Source organism: Oncorhynchus nerka, linkage group LG1 (assembly GCF_034236695.1).
Source record: "Oncorhynchus nerka isolate Pitt River linkage group LG1, Oner_Uvic_2.0, whole genome shotgun sequence".
Taxonomy (NCBI): Eukaryota; Metazoa; Chordata; class Actinopteri; order Salmoniformes; family Salmonidae; genus Oncorhynchus; species Oncorhynchus nerka.
The window spans coordinates 20629537-20642578 of NC_088396.1; the positions used below are offsets into that span (position 1 = coordinate 20629537).

The following is a 13042-nucleotide window of genomic DNA, read 5'->3' on the forward strand; positions in this document are numbered from 1 at the left end:
ACAAATACGTCACAATGCTGCCTACAACTTGGAGAAACGATAGAAAGGGCAGGCTAATTCGTGGCACTTTCACAGCCATATAAGGAGACAACAAAAAACAGAGCGTCAAAAATCCTGCTCATTTCCTGTTTGAAGTTTCATCTTGGTTTCGCCTGTAGCATCAGTTCTGGGGCACACGCAGATAATATCTTTGCAGTTTTGGAAACGTCAGAGTGTTTTCTTTCCAAAGCTGCCAATTATATGCATAGTCGAGCATCTTTTCGTGACAAAATATTACGCTTAAAACGGGCACGTTTTTTTATCCAATAATGACATAGCGCCCCCATAGGTTGAAGAGGTTAACACAAAAACTGCCTTACCAGCTCTGCTAGGCCGAGTAAAATGGTCAGAGTGGTCTCATTTGTGTCTGGAAGTAGCTAGCCAAGCTTGGGTGCTTGACTGCCGTTGTAAGGCCAGAACGCTCAAATCAACCCTACTCCTCAGCTCGAACGTCCAGTGTGCGCTCCGAGAGCGAAACGGTCTGAATTTACAAATTGACAATGCTCTGAATTTATGAGCCTCACGTTGTACAGCGCCATATTTTCTGTTCCATCCTAACAGAAACCCAGAGGATTTTTCATGGAATAGAAACACCATAATATTAATCAAATTAATTAAGCAAGTACCAGTCAAAAGTTTGGACACACCTACTCATTCCAGGATTTTTCTTTATTTGTACTATTTTCAACATTGTAGAATAATAGTGAAGACATCACAACTATGAAATTACACCGGTCTCCTGCGTGCCCTGCATTCTGTAGTACAGACATGGCCTGCTCTCCCTTATGTAAGGAATTAGACACTTTCCCATGTTTACTACAGTATGTATTGTAGACTGTACAGTCTAAAAAACAAAGAAACACATTTAGTTAATAAAATAATGATATAATGAGGAACCACTATAGCATTCTCTCTCTCTCTCTCTCTCTCTCTCTCTCATGCATCCTATGTTACTGTGGGCAAAGAACACAATCTGTCTTACTGTGGTCAAAGACTTTACATCTTCTTATCATCGTTGGTAATACCATCGCTACACACTCCACCTTAATGAATAATAAAGTGGAGGGCGCCTTATAGTGGCCTCATACAGAGGTTGTTGTACTCTTCCCTGTCCATAGACCTGCCTGAACTTGGGATATTGCTATTCAGCACTTTGAGTGTCTACTTGTTGTAGTCTGTCATTCGCATTGTCTGATGTAACAAGTCTTTATAAATCCATTCATATGAGTATATGACAAATCGATGCTTTGGTTTTTACTGAGGGCCAACCAAGGCCCAATGTTGCAATATGTACAGTATACCAGTAGTATAACAACAATGCCATTTTCATTACATTGTTCAGTTTATTCATTTTTTCATGTTAATTATTCAATATAGTTTCTAATGTCTCAAAATGTATCTGTTACAGGCAATATATGAAACATTAAAACAGGCAAAAAGCTGTTACAAAACCACTCAACAACCATCCAGTAGCCTCTTCACAATGAATAGTAATATTTGATGTTTTGTCATCATAGTCCCACATATTTTATTTTAGCATAGCGTGTCTTCATGCCTTTTATAAGTGAGATTGGGTATTGTCTTTGTTGTTTTCCACCAGCATGTCATGACCAAGTGATTCAATTTCCTCATTTATAAAAGTCCCATTATGCTCTCAGTAATGTCACTGTGGTGTCTGTATGGTCCTCTCAATGTCTGTGCAGTCCTTTAACATGACATATACCCTGCAAAAACTGTCATCTGACTGGATGCTAATGCTTCCTTTATGATAAAGACTCTAATAGTTAATGCTCCATGGAGTCGTGTTCATGCTCTCCCGGACTGTCCCTCTTCAAGTTGTTCTTGGCACAAAATGGCTTATGCTGGCTGGTCCTGATACCTGAAGGAGGATGGACTTTGCTGCTATTTTGTGGCCCAACAAAGTCCAAAACTGACCTCGGATCAGTGTCTAGTGACAACTTCCATCTTATTTATATCTGAAGGAGGGAGGGCTGGACAGTTATTTTTCTCCTCAGATTACTGATGAAACTAACGGTTGGCTGCTCCTCAAGACTCCTCCCACAATCCACACTGGAGCCACTCCCACTGCCACCCGAGTCACTCAGTCGGAATATGTTATTGACCAATCGGAGTGTCTCTTTCCTCACGGACTCCGACAACAGGAAGTACATCACGGGGTCTAGGCAACTGTTGAGGGCAGAGAGTAGCAACACCACTTCGTTGGCTTGGTCTACCACACCCCTCCAGAAGCAGGAAGTTTCGCTGATCTGGGAGACCACGTAGAACACCCGAACCATGTGATAGGGTACGAAGCAGATGGTAAACAGAAAGAGGACGAAGAAGGACTTCCTGGCAGTACGGTTGTAGCGGGTCGCGTTGGGGAGGTCCGGTTTATCTCTCGACGCCCTCAGCAGTTTGAGTGCAATTTTCCCATAAGACACCACAAGGCAGACAAACACAAACCAGAACACAGCAACCAGGAAGAGGTTGAAATAGGCCTTCCCCTGCGCATGCTTTCGCTGTTTATACTGGAAACACCTGGGGGATTGGGAGAAAATAAAATTACTATTAGTGTAATTGTTCAAAATGTTGGACCCTACTCAAATAAAGCATATCAACAAAGTTCTCCTCGAAAAATTTGTAAATTCATTTTTCTTGAAAAATAAAACCCACTTGTTCAACTCCTCGTTGCCCTCGGAGAGGAGGATCATGGGTATGACGGAGGCGAGGGCCAGGATCCAGATGGTCCCACAGACGGTGGAGCTCCATCTGGTGGCCTTGAGGCGATACTGCCCCACGACGCTACGCTGGATCTTCAGATAGCGATCCACACTGATCAACCCTAATAAGGTGATACTGATATACATGTTCATATAAAAGAGGTTTCCCACGACCTTACAGAGGGTGGGGCCCATGTCCCAGTGGTTCCCTTTACTGTGGTAGAGGACTCTGAATGGGAGACAGATGACCAGTAGCAGGTCGGCTAACGCTACGTTGATGAGGAATACTCGGACAGAGTTCTTCTTGGAGTGGACGTATAGAAAGACCCAGAGAGCCAGTATGTTGCCGGCCAGGCCCAAGACGAATAGGACAGAGTAGAGGACTGCTAGAGGGATCTGAAGGGAGCTGTCGTCAAGTTGACAGTGTTCCCTGGGGTCAGGGGTTGTGGCGGTCAAGAGGTTCTTGAAGGTAGTCTCCGTGGCGATGAGTGAGTGGGAGGACTTGGGAAAGGGAAAGAATGTGACGTTGGTAGGGAAGTTGGTTGTCATAGCATCGGTTTCCCTCTTCAATCCTGAGTCCTGCATAGGGGAGAAAGTCAGGGAAAATAACATTTCATCCAAAAACTGTCTACTTCCTCGAATCATAAACCATCATAATAAAGTCAGACACATTCCATATAGCGCACAAGCTCGTTTTTTTTTTTTATCTACTTCCTTAATCAACCAAAAGTGTTTCTTGGTTCTTACAGAATGTTCTCTTGGGAAAGTTATTCGCTCTAATTAGTTCTGGTCTGTTTTGATGGCAGGAGGCCAAGCTGGATGATTTAGGTCCAGATCAGCACCTAATCCACTAATAATTAATTATACTGTACATTACTCAGGTCCTGTACAAATCTCTGGCCAGCTGATTGACCACCTGACAAACAACTACAGACTACACTACCTGGCCTACCTTATAGAGGAACATGCAGGGAATAACAGATTTGACTTTACTTTTCAAATTAACTCAGTGATACTTTTCCCCTTTGCAAAATACTTCAGAGACCTGCCAGTTAAACCTTGATTGGAAATGTTGCGGGTGATATTTTGTAATTCCATCACTCAGGACTCTATCCAGTATATGGAAATAATTGTTTTTGCACTGTGAGAATATGATTTAGAATTTACATAATCAATGCGTTCGGTTTGAAACAAAAATGGCAACACAAGAATTCACAACACAATCACTCACAGCACATAAAATGATTTTGCCTTACCCTTAATCTGGAAACAGCTTTTCATTGAATACACACTGTACTCACCCAGTGAATTGTGACCATTGTAGATGTTGTTTCTCTTCACTCTTTGTGAATGTGCTTGTGTGGCACATTCATGTGTGGCACATTCTCTCCCTCTCTTTCAGATTTGTAGTTCTGTTTTTAGCATTAATTGTATTTTCTTAATCCAGTCTGTTTTGCTCCAGCTTTTCTCCCCGTTTCATAGAAAGTTGGAGCTGCCCTAAATAGATGCCTGTAGATGAAGGTTCCAGGTCTCTAGGTTCTCAGTATCTGCCTTTCTACGACTTCAACTATTCTCTGGAGAACTGTGACTAACAGGTCGTAAAAGCCTCAGGATCCCCAGAATCTCTCTCCCCTCTTCCTCTCTCACTTTCTCTCTATTTCCTCTCCTTCTCTGCATTCCCTTCAGCTGCGATCTACTCTCGAAAGCTGTGAAATGCCAAAGTACAGAGTCTTAACTGAGAAAACTTCAAGGAAAAAGGGGGGGGGGTTGACTACAGCTTTAAACCACAGAGACCGAGATACAGAGCAGAGCGCGCGCTCACTTTTGCTCACACACACACACACACACACACATACACACACACACACAGGGCAGGGCCCAGCCCACTGCTGATGACACATGCTAGAGCAACCGCTAGGACCACAGAGCATAGACACCCTATGTATAAACACAATTTATAAAATGTATACACTGATTATATAGCATACCTGAAGTATACATGTTACTTAAATAGGACAGCGGTTGACCCACGTACAGGCTTTCTCGTTTTTATTAGGTTGTCAAAAAAAAAAATCTGTAGCCACTATGGTTCAAGCTTCAACCTGATTTGAATTTACCACTCAGGAGAACTATCTTCGCCTAACCCTTGGCCCAACCCAGCATTTTGGGAAAAACTGAAAACTAGTAATAGATGGAGACAAAAGTAACTTCAGAATGTGTTCAGAATGAGACAGGAACTTGTCTTTTAAAGAGAAAAATACAAGAGTCTGTGGTGGTGGCGTCATGTACAACTCTTGTTAACAGATTTACACATGTATGTGTCAGCGATTCATTGGAGCAAGTCTTCAAACTGTCTTTGATGTGTAGGTTTCTGTAATGATGTTTTCATGGCTGTAGCCCTACTCAGACCATAGTAAATTAGACACACACACACACATACACTATATATACAAAAGTATGTGGACACCCCTAATTTGAGAAGTAGAGGGAAATCTGTTCTTCCCCCCATGTTGCTGACAGGTGTATAAAATCGAGCACACAGCCACGCAGTCTCCATAGACAAACATTGGCAGTAGAATGGCCTTACCGAAGAGTTCAGTGACTTTCAACAATTGCACAGTTATAGGATGCCACCTTTCCAACAAGTCAGTTTGTCAAATTTCTGCCCCGCTAGAGCTGTCCCGGTCAACCGTAAATTCTGTTATTGTGAAGTGGAAACGTCTAGGAGCAACAACGGCTCAGCCGCGAAGTGGTAGGCCACACAAACTCACAGAAAGGGACCACTGAGCGCTGAAGAACGTAGCGCGTAAAAATCGTCATCCCTTGGTTGCAACACTGACTGAGTTCCAAACTGCATCTGGAAGCAAGAAGAACTGTGTCATTAAATGGGTTTCCATGGCCGAGCAGCCTCACACAAGCCTAAGATCACCATGCGCAATGCCAAGCGTTGGCTGGAGTGGTGTAAAGCTCGCCGCCATTGGAACAGTGGAAACGCGCTCTCTGGAGTGATAAATCACGCTTCACCATTTGGCAGATCCTGACTGACGAATTCAAGTTTGGTGGATGCCAGGGGAACGCTACCTGCCCCAATGCATAGTGCAAACTGTAAAGTTTGGTGGAGGTGGAATAATGGTTGGAGCCTGGCCTGGGCCTTAGTTCCAGTGGAGGGAAATCTTAACACTACAGCATACAATGACATTCTAGACGATTCTGTGCTTCCAACTTTGTGGCAACAGTTTGTAGAAGGCCCTTTCCTGTTTCTGCATGATAATGCCCCTGTGCACAAAGGAAGGCTGGCATTTTCGAGATCGGTGTGGAAGAACTTGACTGGCCTGCACAGAGCCCTGAGCTCAACCCCATCGAACACCTTTGGGATGAATTGGAACACCGACTGCGAGCCAGGCCTAATCGCCCAACATCAGTGCCCGACCTCACTAATGCTCGTGGCTGAATGGAAGCAGGTCCCCACACGAACAGCAGTTGTCCACATACTTCTGGTCATGTAGTGTACATACTCAAAGGATTTAGTTAGGTAGCCAAACACCCACACACACACACACACCACAGAACAGCACAGGAGTCAGTAGTCTGTCAGACACAGGGTGGAGGGATAATGGATTTACCAGGGTGTTTTGCAGTGTTTATGATTATGTTGTTGTTTTAATATGCTCATATTAAAAGAGCCTATTTTATTGGAAGTAAAATGTTAACCCTACAGATACACTTGCAGATTGCGCTTACAGCTTGACAAGAGCTGATGGAATTCTTAGCTAGATCCTATACCTAGATCCTATACCTAGATCCTATACCTAGATCCTATACCTAGATCCTATACCTAGATCCTATACCTAGATCCTATACCTAGATCCTATACCTAGATCCTATACCTAGATCCTATACCTAGATCCTATACCTAGATCCTATACCTAGATCCTATACCTAGATCCTATACCTAGATCCTATACCTAGATCCTATACCTAGATCCTATACCTAGATCCTATACCTAGATCCTATACCTAGATCCTATACCTAGATCCTATACCTAGATCCTATACCTAGATCCTATGCCTAGATCCTATACCTAGATCCTATACCTAGATCCTATACCTAGATCCTATACCTAGATCCTATACCTAGATCCTATGCCTAGATCCTATGCCTATATCCTATACCTAGATCCTATACCTAGATCCTATGCCTATACCTAGATCCTATACCTAGATCCTATACCTACCTCCCCTAGATCCTATACCTAGATCCTATACCTAGATCCTAGATCCTATACCTAGATCCTATACCTAGATCCTATACCTAGATCCTATACCTAGATCCTAGATCCTATACCTGATCCTATACCTAGATCCTATGCCTAGATCCTATACCTAGATCCTATACCTAGATCCTATGCCTAGATCCTATACCTAGATCCTATACCTAGATCCTATGCCTAGATCCTATACCTAGATCCTATACCTAGATCCTATACCTAGATCCTATACCTAGACAGCTTCTCATTTGCTCAAACTTTTTTCTTTGCTTCCCGATGTACAATATTATGTCTGACTTTCCACTGTAGTGGGATACTTCTGGGTTTCAGGGTGGGTGTGAGGGTGTGTCTTGTATTTAGATTATATTTTATTGGTGGGTGTCTCCTTTAATGGTTTAAAATAGAACATCCTTCTGAGGTCGCTATGTGTGTCTTTAAGCGTCATTGTGAAGTCAACGGCAATTTTCGGGATTGTGTGAACAATTACTTATTTTATTTGACCAAGGCCTCTTTTTCAAGAGAACCCTTCATGAACACAATGTATAAAAAATGTACAACATGCAGCACAATACAAACATACCATACTACAAGCCGTTTCAGAACAAACACATTCTTCAACAATGAGGTCCTTCATTAACAACTTGAACTGCCCTTTGAGGCGCCAGAGCATCTGTAGATCATTCCATTTACGGAGCGATTTCCCTAATTCTGTAGTGGTCAACAGGACCTCTAGAGTTATAGCCATCCCTGTGATCAGGTCTGGTGGCTCGTATGTCTGTAATTTTAAAGTAAAGTCAAATATGGCGGAAGTTTGCACAATTGGGCTTTATGAACCAAAAAGAGAGCCGTGCATGATCTGCGAGACTTAAGCGAGGGCCAGCCTACTTTCTGATACAGAATGCAATGATGTGTACTGAACCTATTGCCAATAATGAAGCGTAGATCACTATGATAAGCCATTGGATGCAGTTTAAATATCATACTGGCTATTTCATCAAAAATGTAATATATTGTTCTCTCTCTCTCTCTTCTCCACTCTTTCTTTCTTTCCATTTGCCCTCCAGCCCCACTGTGTCCTCCTGGCGTCTAAAGAGAACAGCGCTCCAGTGAAGCTGGGAGGGTTCGGCGTGGCCATCCAACTGGGAGAGTCAGGACTGGTGGCTGGAGGTACACAACACATTGCATGCTGGGAATGTCCCTGTGCATCACTCAGATGTTTGCAGATCTGAATTGGGACTGGCTGTCAGGCTCCGTCCAATATCCATACTAAAATACCACATGGAACGAAGCAGAATGTACCGGCCATGCATTCTACATGGTTATCCTACTATGGATATTGGAAAAGAGGCTATATCTAGTTAATGTTCCAATATCTACACTAGTATACCATTTAGAATGCATGGCCAGTACATTCTGCTTCATTCCATGTGGTATGCTAGTATGGCTATTGGAGCGTAGCCGCTCTCTTCTCACTTTGCTCTCTCACACAGGAAGGACACAACTTTTATCAACGTACTGTAGTCGGTACTTGTAACTAGTACCTGCAATCAGCTTGTTTCTGCTATTTGTACATTCATATAGTTAATTAATAATACAATCAAATAATTGGGAAAGATTGGCACCATTTAATTGGACAGACTTAGATTTCTGGGGTCAACTATCCCCTTAAAGTGCAACTGAAGGCAATAAACAACTGATTTGATAGGCTGTTTTCTATGTGGCAATGTTATTAGTCAGAAACATTTATTCTAGTGTCAACATTTACTGTAGTGTAAATAGGTTAATTTTGTTCATAAAGTCAGTTTTTCCCCCCAAAACTGTCTTTTGTAAGTGAGTTTGTCATGACTTGAAGGTTTGATTTTGATTTCGACAATGCTCTCTTACCCACTAACACAGGATACACAGCTGCAGTTGTTGCGCTGTATCCAATCCTACCGCAGAACACACAGACAGTGAGACAAACCTGCCCATCAGCGCAGAGGATCAGACTTTGTTTACGTAAGACAACAGGTCTCACATTTTTTCGTTGAGAAATACTGCACCAAACACCTTAGCTAGATGTACAATTGCATGACTTAAACCTCCTTGGCGAAAACGTTAAAATGAATTACAAGATTTCTTAAATTAGATTCATTCAGAATATTTTGAGGAAGTAATACTGGCTTTGTTCCTATGGTGTCTCATGGGGGACAGATATCAGTAACTGCCACATTGAACCACACCAAGACTTTAAATCAAGTTGTTCTTAATGAGCAACAGAGAAACACATGCGTAATCAGTGTGTTCAGTCGCTCCAAGGGTAACGCCACATGTAGTGTACCAGATGTATGAATGAATTGTTAGGTTAACATTTCATTTGAATGAGTGTTTTCACAGCAGACAAGATAAACCAACAAACTATGCTCCCCGGTGCCTGAATCAGGGAGGAAAATATATTTATCTTCATCCCTGATGCATTGTAATGCATTACTCATGTTTTTGACACATCAGCCATCAGCTTTCGTCACACATTGGTTTGACCCAATAATCAAATTTCCTCTTACTAACAAATCAAATTGTATTTTTCACATGAGCCAAATACAACAGGTTCCCTAGACCTTACAGTGAAATGCTTACTTACAAGCCCTTAACCAACAATGCTGACACGTGTGTTTTAACAGGACGTTGAAACTACACACCTGTGTACGTGGCCTGACCTTAAAATAGGATTTAGACCTGACTGTGTCTGGTCAATCATGTTAGCACACACAAAAAAATTGCCAAAGACTCCAGGCACCCAAGACTGTTCACCATGTTCCCGTCCAGCAGGCAGTACCGGTGCATCAAGGCTCAGTCCAACAGACTCCTAAACAACTTCTATCCCCTGGCCATAAGGCTGTTAAATGGCTAATAACTACTGCTCTCCCTCTCCCACAGACTATCCACACGGACTCTATGCCCATCCACAGGCTCTACCCACTCACTGCCACTCTTACTCACACGCACACACACCTACTCACATACACACACCCTCACTCACAGACTCATTACTAATTACCACATGCTTACACCCAGTATGCAGGACAGGAAAATGGTACAATTCACACACAAAATAGTACAATTCACACACTTGTCAAGAGAACATCCCTGGTCATCCCTACTGCCTCTGATCTGGCAGACTCACTAAACACAAATGCTCCGATTGTAGATTAAGTTTCACTGTTGAAGTGTGCCTCTGACTATCCATCAATTTAAAAAACAAGAAAACCATTCCGTCTGGGTTGCTTAAAAGGATCGGACCCTTTGTTTCAATTTTCACCTAAAATAACATACCCAAATCTAACTGCCTGTAGCTCAGGACATAATGCAAGGATATGCATATTCTTGATACCATTTGAAAGGAAACACTTTTACATTTGTGGAAATGAGAAATGAATGTAGGAGAATATAACACATTAGATCTGGTAAAATATAATACAAAGAAAAAAACATGCTTTTTTTAATCATCATCATCTTTTTTAATCAAACTTAACATGTGTAAATATTTGTATGAACATTAGATTCAACAACTGAGACATAAACTGAACAAGTTCCACAGACATGTGACTAACAGAAATGGAATAATGTGTCCCTGAACAAAGGGGGGGGTCAAAATCAAAAGTAACAGTCAGTATCTGATGTGGCCACCGCATTAAGTACAGCAGTGCATCTCCTCCTCATGGACTTCACCAGATTTGCCAGTTCTTGCTGAGATGTTACCCCACTCTTCCACAAAGGCACCTGCAAGTTCCCAGACATTTCTGGGGGGGATGGCCCTAGCCCTCACCCTCCGATCCAACAGGTCCCAGAAGCGCTCAATGGGATTGAGATTCGGCTCTTCGCTGGCCATGGCAGAACACTGACATTCCTGTCTTGCAGGAAATCACGCACAGAACGAGCAGTATGGCTGGTGGCATTGTCATGCTCGAGGGTCATGTCAGGATGAGCCTGCAGGAGGGGTACCACATGAGGGAGGAGGATATCTTCCCTGTAACGCACAGCGTTGAGATTGCCTGCAATGACAACAAGCTCAATCTGATGATGCTGTGCCACACCGCCCCAGACCATGAAGGACCATGAAGGACCCTCCACCTCCAAATCGATCCCGCTCCAGAGTACAGGCCTCGGGGTAACGCTCATTCCTTTGACGATAAACGCGAATCCGACCATCACCCCTGATGAGACAAAACTGCGACTCGTCAGTGAAGAGCACTTTTTGCCAGTCCTGTCTGGTCCAGCGACAGTGGGTTTGTGCCCATAGGCAACGTTGTTGCCGGTGATGTCTGTTGAGGATCTGCCTTATAACAGGCCTACAAGCCCTCAGTCCATCCTGTCTCATTCTATTGCGTACAGTCTGAGCGCTGATGGAGGGATTGTGCGTTCCTGGTGTAACTCGGGCAGTTGTTGTTGCCATCCTGTACCTGTCCCGCAGGTGTGATGTTCGGATGTACCGATCCTGTGCAGGTGTTGTACACGTGGTCTTCCACTGCGAGGATGATCAGCTGTCCGTCCTGTCTCCCTGTAGCGATATCTTAGGCGTCTCACAGTACGGACATTGCAATTTATTGCCCTGGACACAATTTATTGCCCTGGACACAATTTATTGCCCTGGACACAATTTATTGCCCATGCCTCCTCGCATGCCTAAGGCACGTTCACGAAGATGAGCAGGGAACCTGGGCATCTTTCTTTTGGTGTTTTTCAGAGTCAGTAGAAAGGCTTCTTTAGTGTCCCTAATGTTTTCATAACTGTGACCTTAATTGCCTACCGTCTGTAATTTGAAGGAGTTTGAAATGATTTATACTTTTACTTTAGATACTTAAGTAGATTTTAGTGATTACATTTACTTTTCATACTTAAGTAGGGTTTAAAATCAAATAGTTTATACTTTTACTCAAGTAGTATTTTAATGGATGACTTTTGCTTGAGTCAATTTCTTTTAAGGTATCTTTACTTTTACTCAAGTATGACAATTGAGTACTTTTTCCACCACTGCTTACACCACCACACGCACACAACCCCTCACACCTACACTGCTGCTAAAATTATTATTGATTAGATGTATTACTACCATTACGCTGCTGTTAATTGATTATTGATTGCCATTTACAATTGTTTCTATCTATTTATCCTGCTCCTGGTCACTATTATTCCTGTTTAATTATTAGTATCTACTGTATCTACCTCAACTACTCCAGTGTCCTTGCACACTGTACCTTTGGTACTGGTACTCACCCTGTATATAACTTACACTGTCTTTATTCTTCCTTTCTTATCTCCTTTTTTGGGGGGGAGGTGCAAGTAAAGCATTTCACTGTACTTCAAATCAAACTTTATTTGCCACATGCGCCGAATACAAGTGTAGACTTTACCGTGGAATGCTTACTTACAAGTCCTTAACCAACAGCTCAGTTCAAGAAGAAAATATTTACCAAGTAGGCTGAAATAAAAAGTAATAAGAAAAAGTTACACATTAAGAATATAAATAATGAGGCTATATACAGGGGGCAGTGATAACGAGTCAGTGTGCAGGGGTACAGGCTAGTTGAGGTGATCTTGTAGGTGGGGGCGAAGTGACTGCATAGGTAACAAACAAACAGCGAGAGGCAGCAGTGTACGGGGGGGTGTCTATGTAAATTGTCCGGTGGCGATTTTTATGAATTGTTCAGCAGTCTAATGGCTTGGGGGTAGAAGCTGTTGAGGAGCCTTTTGATCCTAGACTAGGCGCTCCAGTACTGCTTGCCGTGCGGTAGCAGAGAAAACAGTCTATAACTTCAGTGACTGGAGTCTCTGACAATTTTACGGTCTTTCCTCTGACACCGCCTATTATATAGGTCCTGGATGGCAGCAAGCTTGTCCTCAGTGATGTACTGGGCCGTTTGCATTACCCCGTGTAGCACCTTACAGTCAGATGCAGAGCAGTTGCCATACCAGGCGGTAATGCAACCGGTCAGGATGCTCTCGATGGTGCAGCTTTTGAGGATCTCATGACCCATG

The 13042-nt window shown here is 42.9% G+C and overlaps 3 protein-coding genes across 26 annotated transcripts in view; 2 read left to right on the forward strand and 1 right to left on the reverse strand.

Moving 5' to 3' along the window:
* Positions 1 to 13042, forward strand: part of caska (calcium/calmodulin-dependent serine protein kinase a) — a 213291-nt gene that overhangs the window by 149269 nt on the left and 50980 nt on the right. For all 23 annotated transcript variants that reach the window (XM_065014291.1, XM_065014211.1, XM_029639753.2 and 20 more), the window contains exon 6: positions 8092 to 8194. In XM_065014291.1, the coding sequence (XP_064870363.1) occupies positions 8092 to 8194 (103 nt within the window). The remainder of the gene's footprint in view (positions 1 to 8091; positions 8195 to 13042) is intronic.
* Positions 1 to 13042, forward strand: part of rpl8 (ribosomal protein L8) — a 217323-nt gene that overhangs the window by 110819 nt on the left and 93462 nt on the right. The gene's annotated exons all lie outside the window — the stretch shown is intronic.
* gpr34b (G protein-coupled receptor 34b) lies at positions 690 to 4662 on the reverse strand. Of its 2 annotated transcripts, XM_029641219.2 has the most exons (3): positions 4061 to 4662; positions 2713 to 3338; positions 690 to 2577 (listed from the first exon to the last, which is right to left on the reverse strand). In XM_029641219.2, exons 1-3 carry the CDS (start codon positions 4076 to 4078, stop codon positions 2010 to 2012), a joined length of 1212 nt encoding a protein of 403 aa, XP_029497079.1. In that variant the 5' UTR covers positions 4079 to 4662; the 3' UTR covers positions 690 to 2009. The 2 variants fall into 2 exon arrangements, with proteins under 2 accessions (XP_029497079.1, XP_029496988.1); XM_029641128.2 differs by lacking the exon at positions 4061 to 4662 and having other exon boundaries at positions 2713 to 4053.